This window comes from Chelonoidis abingdonii, chromosome 17 (genome assembly GCF_003597395.2).
Source record: "Chelonoidis abingdonii isolate Lonesome George chromosome 17, CheloAbing_2.0, whole genome shotgun sequence".
Taxonomy (NCBI): Eukaryota; Metazoa; Chordata; order Testudines; family Testudinidae; genus Chelonoidis; species Chelonoidis abingdonii.
In genome coordinates, this window is record NC_133785.1 from 20,315,471 (window position 1) to 20,331,959 (window position 16,489).

A 16,489-nucleotide genomic window follows, 5' to 3' on the forward strand; every position below is an offset into this window, starting at 1 on the left:
CTAACCACTTGACAGCACTCCTGATAATGAAGACGATAGTTTCAGCCAGAGCCAAGGTGTAATCACTGTTTCCTTAAATATGTGGGCATCTCCCCTATGCTCAACACATTGACCACATAAGATGGAAAGCATGCAGGCAGTTTATGCTGATCCACAGTGAAAGGCCTTCATTCCAGCCCATTTAATCTGGACTGAGTGTCTGGGTTTTTTGTTTTAAAGACATTCTCAGTTCCAGTTTCCGGGTGCAGATTTGCTGACCCAGTTATGAACGGCAAGGACCACTGAAGGATGGTGTGTTAGCGAAATCAGGGACACCAAATCCAATCCCACTACTCCCCACCTCCCAACTCTTCCTCCTCCTCCTTTTGCCTGCCCCCACAAATCCTTGGCTCAGGCAACTGAAAAACAAAGGAGCTGTTTTCATTTCAAAAGGAATTTACTGTTTCCAACCTGGACAAATAGACCAGCTTAATAAAAACTCACAATGAATGGCCCTGTACATGAGCAAAGCCCTCAGGAATGCCAGGACTATAATTAACTAGCAGCAAGTAGTCCATAAATTTGCCTTGTGCAGCAGAAAACAGCTAAAAATAAAACACTGTAATTTCCAAAAAGAAACAGCAGCAAAGGGAAAGATAGAAGGAAATGAAAATAAAATAAAATAATAATAATAATAATAATATTAATAAAAAACCCGCCCCACCCTCCCGCAAAAGAACTTTGTTCTCAAATCATGTTTGTAGCACACAAAACATTCACAGGTGGTAGTGTGAAGTAACAGCGCTGACTGTTCTATGGAGACAAATAAATTATCACAAGAAATATAGTGAGCAAAGTGCTGTTGTTGGCTGTTCTGGGATGGATGGGTGGCAAGGGGTAGGCGGGACCAATCAGTTCACTGAGCGCACAGAGCGGTTGCTTCTAGGGAACCGGTGCACCTTGATGTGTTTGGATAAGTGGTCACTTCGAGCAAATTTCTTCTCGCAGACAGGACACTGGTAAGGTTTCACTCCAGAGTGGGAGCGTCTGTGCCGGGAGAGCTCATCTGATCTGGAGAACCTGCAAGCAGAGGTTTAGAAAAGAAAAACTTCTTCAGATTTTTGCTGCTAATTCTTTAATGGCATTGTTACTTTTCCATGGCCCATGCTGCATGTATGGAACTTCATGACAGCGGTGGGGACAGAACTCAAGTCCTCCTGCTGCGGAAGCCCAAACACTTACGCTAAAGGAGAATCTGTCAGCAGTATAAGGCCCATGACATAGAGCGGAGCAGTTCTCATTCTAGCCAGAAGAGGGCAGCAGTAACACACTACCCACTTCATTGCATCATTCTTTTGTGCTCGTGCAAATTAGAACTGATAGCACTGACTGGAGACAGGCCCTAAAGGAGTTACCGGTGTATAAGCTTTACCCTAATCCCTGACTACACATACACACAACCCGGCTATTGCATCATCACGACTGACCTGAAGCACCCTGTGCTATTCCAATCCCAAACCTCACAAACCTCTGCCAATGCACATCAACTCTAACCCACAGCATCTTCCTTAAACTCCAGTTCTGGGCCTCTCCTGAGCAGAGACCACCACTAATGCTCCAAAGCTAAGGCTTCTGCCAGTCTCACGTTGGCATGCTCAGAATGCTGGAGGAACAGCAATATCCTCAATCACGACTAGTTTGTGAGACTGTGGCCAGATACTATGTGAGGGACTTCCCAGGCAGAGTCAGCCATACTTACTCTGAAGCCACTTGGCTTACTGAATTGACCTAAGAATTTGACCTTTCTTCTTCTCTCCCAAATGATTAAATAAAGGGCTATTAATGTCTCACTGTCAATTCCTGCTCACAGTTTACTGGAGTAAATCCAGAATGACTCCACTGACCACACTGCAGCTACTCCGGATTTACACTGGTACAAATGGAGATAAGGATTTGGCCCTCAGTTACCAAAATTAGATTCCCCAATATCATTTTATTTTTAGACATCTCCCACCTGCAACTGACAAGGAATAGTCCCCAAATAGCCGTCATGAATCTCAGAGACCCACTTTAAACTCAGATAAACCAGCTAATTCTTGGGACCGAGCAGCTGGGTTGGTGCTATTTCTGGGAGCCCAAGTGTTAACAATGTCGTGCTAGGACAGTTCCTTCTGGATGCATGCAGAACTGCTGTCCAACAAAGGATGATGAGTGTGAATTGCCAGAACACTAACAAAGAGCGGTACAAAAAAGAGTTCTCAAGAAACTGTATCAGCTGTTTATTTACAATAAATACATGAAGTCGTGAGGGTTTGCTGAATAAATAGGGGAAAGGACCTGTGGGAAAATGTGCATTTGTGGAACAAAAACATCACACCACCACTTATGTAAATATACTATATTTCTGGAGGGGAAATAAAGAGCACCATTTCAGGTGGAAAGAGACTTTACAGCTCACACTCTAAACCCTTCATGCAAGAAAATACATAAAAATTGCAACTAGAGATGATCCCATGCTACCAGTTGATGGTCAAGATCCAAATTTTGCTAACATTTGGTGTGTTTGGATTTAGGAAATTTTTTTTTTATTCTAAGTTTTTATTCCACTGTCCACTACAGAGTGGATAGTTTAGATTTTGTTACAGATCCAAACTTTCCGAAAGTTCTTGAGTGTCGTGATCTAGGGCTGAATTTGGGCCCATCTGCACTCGCAACCACTTCTCTCCTACTGCTAGCCCTTGCCAGCAGTGGGTACCCAGCCATGACCAGAGCCTGGAACACTGACATGACCATGAACTGCTCATGAAACTCCTTCATGGGGCTGGCCCTGATGCAGTGTCCTTAAAGGAATTATCTTTAAGAACCATGAGTTCATAGGACTCAAACTTTTCAGAGCAACTCAACAGGCGAGAAAGGGAAGGGCAGCATACACTGTACAGAACTTCCCCAAGATATCACAGTGGCAAGTTGACAGACATGGGATCAGACATATTAGACAAGGAACTGATTTGTTTGCCAGAGAAGGTAGTCACTTTCTCAGGTGAAAGAGAAATCTACCTCAGGACAGAGGTCTTTTGAGACAAAAACACAGAGCAATCCTCATGGCAGAGGCAGGAGCTGGAAGATGCAGGGCTGCATCATCCAGGTGTCTGTATTGTCAATATCATTATAAAACACAAGGAATAGTGGGATGGAGGGACCTGAAACAAGCTCAGAGCAGGACAACTGCAGTGGGTCTCTGGCAATTGCACCAAGGGAGAGGGGAGGGAGTCATATGTTGGAGATGTGTGTGTTACGTGAGCCTTGGAAGCTAATGTGAGTTAATATGATAAAAATACACTTAGCCTCATAACGAAGCCCTTAGTTGAAGAGGTAAGAATGTTGCAATGCTGTTACCCAGCATTCATGGAAAGATCACCTTACCGGGCACACAGAAATAAACCCCTCTCTCTCTCCCTGTGTTTACAAAAAAAAAAACCAACCCAAAACTTGGAATAGGAAAGCTGGTAGAATTCTATTGCCTGCAATATGCAGAGATTGGGCTAAATGATCGTAAAAGTCCCATCTCACCTTACAGTCTAAAAAAATTGATGGAATTCCAAATTCAGGCAGGTAGCAAACACAAAAGAGGCACCACTTCTGAATAACCAGCCCAAATTTTATGATCCCAGCACCTAAGAAATGACAGCTCCTCCCAAATAAAGACAGAGGCCGTTTGGAAAGCTCACACAAACACAAGGAGCCAAATTCACCCCTCTTGTAATTCCACTGCACTTGATGGAGATGGGCCAAGGATGAACATAGCCCCGTAAGTGCATAATGACACTGAGTTTGTTGCCTTCCTTCCACTCTACCTGCTGGCTTCAGTCAGGGAGCTGAATCACACTATTTAGACAGACTATCAACTTTGGCTCATGGGAGACCTATCTTGTAAGGGAGTGATTGAATCTTGTCAGAATTCTCACTTCAGGAACAGGTGAGAATATTTTGCACCTGAGGTATTTATTTCAAAGGCTGCCAGGGACTTGGGAGGGTCAGCCCTTCATAGTTTCCCTCTGAATTCAGAAATAAAGTAACCCCGCAGTTGGTGCAACTGGCATTTACTACAATGTTATTTAAAAAACTCTGGAACCCAGAGAAGAAGGTGATTCAGAGAGCACAATTATGATCATCTAGTCTGACCTCCTCCTCATTCCAGTTTCATCAGTTAACTAGAAGTTTCCTAATAAAGTAGCTTCTTTCTGTTGCCTTTTAAATTTAACTGTGTACCCTAGCTCTTCTTCATCTTGTATTATAGGAAAGGAAGCATCCAACTAGCCCTTTCTGTACCACTCCTATGAAACAGGCAGGGGCAGTGCCCACAACACGGCCCCAATCCCGAGAGCTACTGGGGTACACACAATAAAGAACAATAATGGCCCACATTGTGACTGCAAGATCCAAACACAGAGGTTCTTCGGGCACATCTCCCTTTCCAATGCAGAAGAAAGGCTCGACCATTTTCACAGCACCTTTCCCCGTCCTCAAGACCCTGCAGAACCCTCTATACTATTCTGGGGATGCCAGCTAGGGCAGGGGGTCGAGACTGAGCAAGTTTGAGGGAAGAGGGGCTGGAATATGGTAGAGGGATGGGGAAATAACATATTGGATGAGGGCCAGAGCAGAAGCACAGGGTCTCTGTGTGGATGCCACGGGCCTCCTGGGGTGTCTCTGCAGATCCAAGAAGCTTGGACTTGAGACTTGTGGCCTTTTAAGTTGAAAGAAAAAGCCTCCTACCTAACAGGATGTTGTGAGGGATCTATTTCTGCGAGGGAATCCTCACAGGGATCTCCTCCCCTCATCCACCTCCTGCTTGGGTTACACGACCTGGACTTTGTGTCCTGTAACGCACTGTGTGCTCAGGAAATACACAGTCTCATACAGGAAGCTTCCTTTAACATAGCCACGTCTTTATACAGTATAGAGGGGCCTTGGTGTAAATGATAATCAGCCCCAAGAATCTTATTCCCAATTTGGGGCCATTGTGGTGCCCTGAGCAGGCAACTCCAGCAGCTTGCCTATACTGTATCATTGCCAAGATCATCTTCCTGAGAAGTTACAGCCAACTCAGACTCATCAGCATGGTTTACAAGCCCTTTAAACTCTTCCTTCCAAAGTGCAGTAGCTTGCATCTGTCTTCACCAAATTTCCCAAATAAGAGACTGATATTCAGGTGTGAGTTTCATGGTCTCGCCTTTCTCAGAAGCAGCAGGCAGTAGCCGAACCTAAGGTGTAACCTGGTCTGACATGGATCAATGCTCTGACCGGTACAACAGGATACTGGACTAAATGGGTCACTGGCAGTTTCTGTACTCTGCTGTTTGCATACAGCCTAAGAGTGAAAAGAGCAGCTCTCGCTTTCTGTGACAGAGGGGCAAAAGTTAGTAGTGGTCAGCTTCAGAAAGGAACTTGGGAATCCTACGCTGTATGCGGCTTGCAAAAGTTTAACCTTGCCCATCACTTTGTTTTGCTACACTTAAAGATTACATAGAGTTGGTTGGGAGTTTGTTTTAGTTTAGCTCTTCTGTCCATACAGGAAGAAGGAAAAGCTTCTCCCCTGCCATCCCACCCATAGCTAAACGCTATGACTCAAATTATACCAAGCAATATTCTTCTAAATTGCTATTTTCCATGAACTCCGATTTTAAGTTCATTTTGTTGAAGAAGAACTACATCATACACACGCGGAAAAGAACATGGAAGAAACCAGCAGCAGCATCTCAGTGCATAAATTCATTTGGGATGATATAATACTAAGAACAGACTCCAGATGTACTTGACTTAGTCATGTGAGCTCACAGCTCTCCCTGAACTTCTGGAAAAGGTAAACATGCTTTACTGATGAAAGGGGCCTGTGTAATTCAGCGCTCACTTGGGTCTGGCTATGATATGTCACTGCAGCTCTGACTTTCATGTCTGAGAAGAACATATGGGAGTGCTGGAATCTCAAGCTTATTCTAAGAGATTTGTGATAGAGGGAAACAGCCCCTTTGAAAGTCTGCCCCCTCCTGGGTCTATGTTAGTGATGGGCCCTAGCTGTAAAATTTCAAACTGGGATCAGAACTCATTCAAAGTTATGGGGCATTTTGGAATCGGGGTTCTGGCTTATGCTCTCAATCATGCTAAATGCAAAGATGCAATCACAATGACAGGTTTGGAAAAACATCCAACTGCCAGAAACAAGCCTTTTTGGTATGGAAGTTATTTAATCCCTAACCTCCACCGGGCTTCTGCCCATAAAGAGTTGTGGCTGTCCAAGCAGTTTGCTCTTTAAATTACAGGTTCTAGATGCACTCATCATCTGGATCAGTACTTCTCTTTACATGCCCTTCCATTGCCCTTGTGGCACTTTCGCTAGGCACCATTCACACTAGGCTTTAACCCTTGTAAGGCTGTGGACATACAGAGGCTAAACTCACCCTGGATGTCATGCCATGGAAGGCACCCAAGAGAACATTAGACTATATTGCTGCATATATATTCCTAATCATTCACCTTTCACTGACATTCTGGAAAATACCAGTGTTCTCATAAGATACATCCACAGAGGATCCTCCACAAAAGAACAATTCACAAACAGACTCCTGAGATCTGATCTTGGACTGCTGAAATCAATGGGGAATCAGAGGCAGAATCAGAGCCCTGGCAAGTCACCTTCTGACCTCAAATATGCCTGGGTCAGGACCATTGTCACTGTGGTTAGCTGAATACTGCAAATCAATTTCCCATAAACATTCATTCAGCTTTTTAAAGGAATTAAATTTTGGCCACATTTCAACCCTTTGTTTTGTTCCCTTTCCGTGAAAATTTGGACAATTAAGTTTCACTAGCATCACGGCTCATGGAAAGAAAGCGTTAAGTTTGCACAGATGCTAGTGAAAAGCAAATCGTAAACATGCTCCTTGCAAGCACTGACACTGAAAGCCAGATAGAAAGGACGATGCTCATCTAATGAGAGAATGGAAAAATGCCATGTGATTTATGTGACCAATCACAACTGAGCGACACAGTCAAATTTCAGTTCATTTTGAATCGCAAGGCTGGAAGTAAACAAAGCTTGTGAAAAATTTCATTGGTAGCAAATAAATGAAGGGAAATTGCAAGCTGCTCGTGGAACCTCCATGAATTAGAAAAGGGAGGAAACTGATCACGGGAAGTATTAGTTACAAATGATCCACTCAGCCCCCTAGTGGCAATGGGGAAACCTCAGCGTATCAGTTTGACGAAAGGGACAAGCTTCAGACTAGTTCAGATCTTTTCCTTTCAAACAAATTCATCCATTCCTAGTGATCCCGTATCTCGCATACCTGCATTTCCACTCATGTCTCTCCCGTTATCTCTTCAGTTCTCAATGAGTGTGATACATTTCCTAACCACACATTGCTCACCAAAGCACTACAGGATGTTTTTCCTTTTGCCAAGTCTTTCGAATATTTTTGGTATAATTTAACAGGAGAGATTTGAGATGATGTTTGGTTTTCATCACAGAGTATGAAGTTTCATTGCTAGTGTTAAGAAACTGGCTGGGTTCCAGAGCGGATTGAAAACTGGAGAAGGGGTTTCCACAGGAAATTTCAACTTTTTAATCACAAAAGAAATATTTGTCAGTTTCCAATATTCCAACAAATAATCAAACCTTTTGAGGAAAGCTGACACATTCGGTGTAAATTTTTACTTATTCAAAAACTCAATTTTCTATTGATGAAAAGTTTTGACAGAAAATTTTTAACCAGCCCTTCTGATTGTTTTCACTGATTGCTTTTGACATGTACAGCACTCAGGAGCACATCTGGATGGGCACTAATACACATTTCTAAACCAGAACATAAAATAAACATAGATTAAATTTGAGTAGCATATCCTGCAATGAGATAGCATTCCCAAGCTAGTATTTTATTCTAGAAATTACAAAATTGCTTATAATGTTTTAAAATGTTATTAGGGTCTTATTAAGCATATATGTCATTCATAGCCCTTCATTGATTGTATTTGACCTCCATGTAGCTGAATCTACAAATACATACAACCATGTAGTATTAGTGATGAAGTGACTATGCTCCAATGACCTAATTTGCTTTGTGTATCCTAGTTTACATCAATGGTACATTGGAGATGGTATGCTGCAATGGGACCAATGAATATAGAAAGCAATGCCTGCAATAGCAAGTCTAATCTGGCCATTATGAAATGAAATACCAGTCACTGGGGTATTTTTTTAGACTTTTGTACAGTTAATGTCAACAGTAATGCTATGATACTCAACGCACCAAAGTCCCTGGATTATCTAACATTAAGAGAAGTGGTTTTAATTTTAAAACCAACCAAACAGGTTTCAGAGAACAGCAAAATGGTTTATAAATAAACTGGGATCAAACCTGTTTGGCTGGCATATTATGTCAAGTGAATGATATGTTTATTGGATACAGAGTATAGTGACTGCATCCTAGTACTGACCTCCATCCACAACCGGGCCATGTGCATGCAAAAGGTTTTTCTCCTGTGTGTCTCCTCAGGTGCGCTTTCAAATGGCTGCTTTTAGTGTACATCTTAGTACAGCCAGGGAAAGAACATTTGTGCATTTTAATAAGTTCTGCCGCAGGGTTCTTTTGAAATTTCTGGCCCATGATGATCCCTGTTTGACCCTGGATCATGCCTCCTGGCCCAATAGGCTTTGCAGCAATAGGGACTGGAGCTATGCGGACAAATTTAGAGGACAAGTTCAAATTGGATGACTGAACGATCTGCGGCACAAGTGCAAATGTCTGTCCTTGAATGTTGACTAGGAGCTGTGCAATTTTAATATTCTCTTGTGCTGGTCCTTGTGAACTAGGGCTTGTATTTGACTCTTGTTTGATCTGTACAGGCTGAATTTGGAGCATGACAGGTATCCCTCCCTCCAGGGATAGAGCTCCGTTTGAAACATCGCTACCTTCTGTTGAGCTACTTGATTGTTCACTTTTACTTTCTTTTAAATTAACGCTAGCTACCAGATGGTCTTTTTGCTGGACTGAAGCAACAGAAACTTGGCTGCAAGCTCTCAAGTCCTTGGTCTCACTTTTAGGCCCTTCCTTGAGATCCAACTCCATGTTTTCTTCCAGAAACTCCTCAATCTCCTCAAGCGTGGGCTGAAATGGTCCAGAATCTTCCATATCCACTGCGAACTCAGGCAATCTGAAATACTCCTCTTTCACTACTGGCTGAAGTCTCCTTTTGTCCCACCAAGAAGCAGGGGTGTTACCCAAGGAAGCCTGGGACAGTAAATAGTCTAAAATACTATCTTGACTTTCAGCGCTAGATGTGCTTCCATAGCTAGAGCTGAGAACCTGGGAATCAGGGCTGGAACAAGAGCAAAAGCTTGAAGAATCGCTGTCATCTTCTGACACAGGTGAGGGCAGCATCTGATACGACCTCCCACCAGCCATCATGTCCCCAAAGTATCCAACAGGGGATCTTGTGGATGAAAAATATTCATCAGCAGGAAGCAAGTGATCCACCATTCCTGGATAATCTGTTACGGATATCCCACCAGCATATACCACACAGTGAAAGTTCAAGCGAAAGCCTGAATATAGGGAACAAAAATATTGACAGTCAGAAGCCAGGTTTAATCATTCACCTCCATGCACTAGAAGACCTACAAATCTCTCTAGCTCAAATGAGAGACAATGGCACGCAGTTTCACTGGGAACACATGTTGCTACATGCTTTCATATTGCTGTATCACCCCCAAAGGATTCTGAGTGCCTTGGCATTTTCCAAGGTTGCACCACATGTTTGCAAAAGAATTCTTTCAGAAATCATTTCACAACTATGTGTTCCTTAGATTTACAGTGTCTTCTCAGACTATTACTGGCAAGAGGAAATAAATTTATAATCTTTTGCCTGACAATGAAACAGAAAGCCAAAGAAGGGAATGAAAAAAAAAAATGTTGAAATCTTTACCACCCAAAAAGCAAATAAAAATAAAGTTTATAACTTGGGTCCATAAAAGAACACAATCCTTTTCTTATCTTATAGCTTTCCATTGACTTTATTATTAACGTTCTCAGTTATTCAAATATAGGCTAATCAGCATAATGCAAGGAGCAATCTGCCAGGAGCCAAAAATATTTATTGTGCTTCAGCATTTCCAGTAAGATTTTCCTTTCCAGATGTAATGAATCAGTTTGCTAACGTCATCATCACCTGCATCACCCTAATAAGACTAGCACCATGCTGAGCTAATTACCATGTGCTGGCAGGCCAGCTGATTGTGCTAGTGTCACCTCATCACTCCACGCTGCCTGTCACTTGGATACACAGCCTTGAGATGATCTAAACATGGTGCCAACTTCTAAACTGGGAACTTGGAACCAAGCTCTTGCGTAGGATTTCAACTCATTGTGACTACAGCAAGTGACTGCATTTTGTTATATTCTGAACATATGCAATTTAGTAGGACCAATGGGCCTGATCCTTCAACCTCTTACTCACTTGAGCATTCTGGCTGAAGTCAGTGGGACTATTCACTTAAATAAAGAACTATAGGCTCGGATGCTTATTTTGCAGTTCTCTCTTAGGCGAAACTCCCTGTGAAAGTAATGCAATTCCTGCAGCCCTCAATTCAAGCACAGCAATCTTACGGGAGTTTTGTCTGAGAAAACACTGCTTAACAGCTGCATGATATAACCCTTAAGGAGCTAAAATGAAGATGTGCAGACTTTGCTGAACACTGGCCCTGGGTCCTCTGCTCTGCTCAAGGTGACTGACTGAAAACTGAGCTGCATATGTACACCATGAAGCACGCCGCTCTGTGGAAGGTATGTGTATTGCAGAGATAGATAGCATTTGATCTGTCAATAAGGGTGTATTTGAGAGTGAGAGAGAGAGGCAATCAGAAGGCATGTGACCTAGCATGAAGGAAATACCAGTCAAGCTTCTTGCACACTCTCATTTTCCACAGGCTCTGTTGCTGTGCTGGAAACACTTTGCCATGAATAGTCAATAGCGTCCAGTTTTTGGAAGGGTGGGAGATGTTTACTCCAGGGCACCTATGCTGTCTGATCTGCAAATTGCCTCTGTCTTGTAGGAGGAAATAAAAATAAATCTGTGCACTCAATCTATAGCTGATGCAGTGCACAACAACCTTCACAAGCTCCATCAACATCAGTCTATTAACGTTCTACAGGAAGTAGAAGTAAAAACACACTTCTTAAAGCTACAGCTTCTTTATTTATATTTATGTATGGAGGACGGTGGTGGTCATTTCAAAGAAAGGGAAATTGAAAGCCAAGTTGTACATTTTCCTGGTTTGCACCCACTGTCAGTCATCTGTTCCTGCAAACTGATAATGAAATACTCACATGTGCTCAAAGTGAGGAAGTTCAAACACAGGTTAGTGTCCATGTTCTGTGACCTTAGCCTATAATCATTTCTAATGGTAAAAGTGATTGCCAGCATACCTGAAATATGCCTAGTGGATTAGGAGTCAGATTTTGATCTCAGTGCAAATTCAATTACTCCAACAGAAGTCAGTGGAGCTGACCAGTGAACAGAGATCAGAATCTGGCTCTGTGAATCTTTTATTGCTTCCTAAAAGGGTTCTCTGATTAATGTCTTGCTTGCCTCAAAAGCAGAGATAACCACAGTTTAATGTGGGGCAGAAGGGAGGGTGCATTCCCATATGGCAGATGGCTTCAAATCCTGCCTATTCCCATTTTGCTCGAGCTCTAACCTCTCACTGCTGTTGCTGTGACCACAAAGATTTTGCACAGAAGACATTTGTATTAAAGAGAGATTGGCTGGTGGGTGGGTGGGGGTGTGTGTGTGTGACAGCAAACTTAGCATAGAAAAAAAGTTTTTTTGTAAAGATTTCTTAAATGTCCTTTTCAGTCTGGAAGCCATTCTTGCTCCCACTGAAATCAATGACAAAATGTCCACACTACTTGCCAATCTAAAGAGCAAAAGACCCTCAGTACCTTGGCTAAAGATATGGCCCAAGCCAGACATTTGAAAAGAAACAAGAACCAGTTAGGTCAATATAAAATAATGATTATATCATAAATTTAACATTTATATACAGCATTTGCATCCATAAGCATTCCAAAACAATTTATAAAAGAGGCATCTCATAGACTCATAGATTCATAGACTTTAAGGTCAGAAGGGACCATTATGATCATCTAGTCTGACCTCCTGCACAACGCAGGCCACAGAATCTTACCCATCCACTTCTATAACAAACCCCTAACCTATGTCTGAGTTATTGGAGTCTTCAAATTGTGGTTTGAAGACCTCAAGCTGCAGAGAATCCTCCAGCAAGTGACCCATGCCCCATGCTGCAGAGAAAGGCGAAAAACCTCCAGGGCCTCTGCCAATCTGCCCTGAAGGAAAATTCCTTCCCGATCCCAGATATGGCGATCAGCTAAACCCTGATAATGTGGGCAAGACTCACCAGCCAGCACCCAGGAAAGAATTCACTGTAGTAACTCAGATCCCATCCCATCTAACATCCCATCACAGGCCATTGGGCATACTTACCTGCTGATAATCAAAGATCGATTGCCAAAATTAAGCTATCCCATCATACCATCCCTTCCATAAACTTATCAAGCTTAGTCTTAAAGCCAGGTATGTCTTTTGCCCCCACTACTCCCTTTGGAAGGCTGTTCTCTTCTTCTCTTCTTATGCCATTGAAATGCAGACACCTCTAGGGTGAAATGTAGCAGCTGATTAACAGTGCACAGCAGCATTATGGTCTCCAAGTTTCAAAAGAGTTCTCAGCTTTGTTTTCTTGCATGTTATGTCAGAGTGACATTGTTCTGTTTAACAGTTGTCTGTTTAGTGACTGGCTAATAAAAGGATGGAACACATATGCCCCTATACAGCATGTTTCAGAGTAACAATTACAGGAGTCAAGGCCTCAGAGGCTTGCTGACAGATAGGCAGAAATTTAGCAGCCTGTTATTCCTGGTGATGTTTACAACATCATAGGAAATACCATATCACACAACTGATAACACCAACAGAATATTTTGCCAATTGGTGCTTGCTAAGCAGCTGTGAATATGCTGACAACCATTTTCCAGGGAAATCGCTTTTCTCTGAGGATTAAAAATGTGCAAGGGCCTGATCCTGCTCCAACTGGGCCATAACATGGACTATAAAGTGACTTTGAAACACTGTGGGCCTTGAATTTCAAAAAAATCAGGAGCCAGTTAATATATAAAGGCATTTTTAAAATAGAAAAACCCATTAGCAGCCTGGAAGCTGCATTACTGAAATGAGTTCTCCAAAGTAATTTTCCTGGTACAGAGCCTCTTTACAGCACATTTTACAATACAGAGTAGTCATGCCAAGGATTACCTCTGCAAGGAGCACTAAAGAGAGGATGCATTTGATACAGCATTATATGATGAGAGCTACTTTTAAAGGGGTAGTGTTAGGGGACAGCCTGAGGGTTATCTATATTAGCATCTGAAGAAGTGGGTTTTTTTACCCAGGAAAGCTCATGACCAAATAAATCTGTTAGTCTTTAAAGTGCCACCGGATTCCTTGTTGTTTTTTGAGCGTTATTAGGAAGCTCAGAAGAATGCTTTCCAGCTCGCATGGTTTCTTCATTGCACAGCTTGCAAACGCCCCAGAACCCTTTTGAGGAAAGCAGGCTTTTGAAAAGCTCTTCCACTTTCCCCTGCCTTCTTAAAGAGGAAACGCTTTCATCTACTGCAACCGCTGCAGCGCTGGGGAAACAATAATCCGCTGCCTCGCTCGCATACACATGCTGATCACACATTCGTTCCAGACATTTCTATGCTAATTTCTCATTAGTGAATGGATCCCCTGCAACTCACTCGTTGATGGGGCAGCAAGCGGGGATGCTGCATTTCAGAGCCCCTCGGCCTTGCCAGGCTGTGAGTCAGCCCAGGATTTGGGGTTTCCTTTGCACTCAAGGCTGAAGATCCGGGTTGTGTTTAGCCCACCTGGCGGGGCTAAGGAGCGGAGGAACCCAGTGCATTGCTACTGCTCCCCCCATCTTTCCTCAGCCCCAGAGCTCAGCTTGACCGAGAGTAACCCTGCCTCGCTGCTTCTCCTGTCAACATTACCATAACAGCCTGCGAGCAGAGCACACGCAGCCTCCTCTTCCTGCTCCCCACCAGCGCCTGCTCCAGCAGCCCCGGCCGGGCGGGCTGCAGGCAGAGGGGCACGCGCCTCCCAGCGCGCCAGGGGGAGATGGGCTTCAGCTTTGCAGCCCGATGCCCTCCTTTGGGGTGGGGGCGGGGGGTGTGTGTCTCCCTTTTGCTCCTGTCCGGAGCCACAAAACAACCGACCTCTGCAATCCGCATCCATGCATCGCAACGCCACCCCCGTGCAAAGAAAAGTGTGTGTGTGCGGGGGGCGGGGGGGGGCGGCTTTAACCATCTACTCGTTATCCTTCTGCAAAGAGCTAGTCCTCCGCGTCTAGGGTGGGGATGCAAAGGGAGGGCAACTCTCTAATGCTGGGGGGCAGGACAAGTCCGCATTGCATCGGCAGAGAGCGGGCAGGCTCCTGGCTTTGAGAGAGGGGGGATTCTCGGCTCCCATCTTGGAGCTGAAGCGGGTCTCAGCGCCGGCCAGAGAGACATGTCCCTTCTCTGCCAGTCCGGCCAATATATGGTTGTAAACATCGCCCTGCCTCCTGCCCGACCTGCTCCCCCGCCCCCAGCAGAACGAGGAGCCCGTGTAAATACAGCCAGCTTGTGGGGTCTTATCTTCCAGAGTCCATTGGGACTAGATGGCACGAAGGACCCTCCCTGCCACCCACACACCCCTTTGCACGGCACTTCAACAAGTCCAGATCTCCTCCTTCCCCCTCCCCAGAGCGTCTCTCAGCACGTCCGCCCCGCAGCCACCCCGGATCTCCTTCCCTTGACCCCGGGGCTCCACGCGCCCCGGCGGGTAGTGCTAACCGGGCCAGCAGCCCCAGGCGGGCAGGGCGCTCTACGCTACGGGACACAGTCCTGCCCCTGCCCTGCGGGTGAGAAACGTGTCTTTGCTCCTTACCTGAGCTTTTCTGCACAGACACACACACCAAAAAAAAAAAAAAAAAAAACCACCAAAAAACAGCCCAGATCAAAGGCAAGCAAAATCCCAGCGGGCAGCAGCTCCTCGTGGCATTCAGGACCAGCGCAACACCCCAGCAATCTATCACCAAACCCCACAGCGCTCCTAAGGAGGGGGCCTGGCCGCTTGGTAAACGTTGTCCTTGAAAACTGCCTGGAGGCAGGGTCCCGATTTGCAACAGCAGTGGCAGGGCTGCTGATGTGTCCTTTAGCTCCCCTAGCGTAGTACTATATCCCCGTCACATGACTGCCAGGGAGGTGATCACACTGAAGGCAGGGGAAGGCTTGAAAGAGGCTCGACCAAAGCCGCTCACATCATTGGCCAAAGCAGAAGCAAAAGGGGCTGGCCGGAGCGTTTTGTCGTCAATGGAAGCATCTGGCACCCTATCCTCTCTCTGCCTCTGCCTTCCCCTCCGCCTCCTCTCCCTCTCCTGCCTGCCCCTCCTGTTCTGTATCACAGCCAACCAAGCTCAGGCAGGAATGTTTGGCTGCTTCCCTGCTTACTCTATCTCTGAGCCATGACAGTGAAGATCATGTGAATGAGAGAGAGAAATATATTTTGAGGATTGCAAAACCTGGAAGAAACCACATGGAGAATTTTTTCTCTAACAGGGCTCGGTTTGGGTTGGTGGGGGTGTGTAGGAAGATGGTTGGAGTGGTAATGTAGTCTGCATTTCTCTTTCTTTAAGTCTTGCCTTCTCTGTCCTTGGTTTCTGATGGGCCCCGGGGTGTTGCTGTTCGGAAAGGATGCAGAACAAAAATGCGCTGAACCCGATTCAATTCTTTTCAACAAAATGTCGATCCGTTTTTAGCAAAGGTGTTTTAACACTGGGAAAAGGACCATGTCAACATTTAAAATGATTAATCACAGCAACAAATACTCTCAATTATTTGCATTAAATATCACCAATATCAAAGCACAACTGTGTTGTTCTGTGCTGTGGAAACACATACCAAGGGACAGTCACTGCCCCCAATGAGCTTATCTCCTAAATAGACAAGGCAGGAAAAAGGATCTGAGAAGGAAGCTTGATTATCCCTGTTTGACAGATGGGGAAACCAAGGCACAGAGAGGTTAAGCCACTTGCTCAAGGTGGAACAGAAAGTCTGTGGTAGAGGTACGATTTAAAGCCAGATCTCCTGAGTCCCAGCCTTAACTACCAGACCATCCTTCCACTCAATTGTTTTTAAGTGCCTGCCAATAATCTGCTCAGCCTTGTGTCAGGCACAAAATACAGACAGTCCCTACTTTGAAGAGGTTATAGCTTGAATAAGACAACACAGACACAGAACAGAGAGAACACAGTGGGAAATTGCTCTTGCTGACTCATTCCTTGGAAGCATCTCAGAAGGAGCATAAGAATGGACACATAAGAATGGACACATAAGAATGG

At 44.5% G+C, this 16,489-nt stretch overlaps 1 protein-coding gene across 1 annotated transcript; it reads right to left on the bottom strand.

Moving 5' to 3' along the window:
- Nucleotides 1-705: 705 nt before the first annotated feature.
- On the bottom strand, nt 706-15,328 carry KLF15 (KLF transcription factor 15). Its single transcript, XM_032784323.2, has 3 exons — nt 15,037-15,328; nt 8,473-9,580; nt 706-1,059 (listed from the first exon to the last, which is right to left on the bottom strand). The coding sequence occupies exons 2-3, from the start codon at nt 9,513-9,515 to the stop codon at nt 891-893; spliced, it is 1,212 nt and encodes a 403-aa protein (XP_032640214.1). The 5' UTR covers nt 9,516-9,580; nt 15,037-15,328; the 3' UTR covers nt 706-890.
- Nucleotides 15,329-16,489: the final 1,161 nt, after the last annotated feature.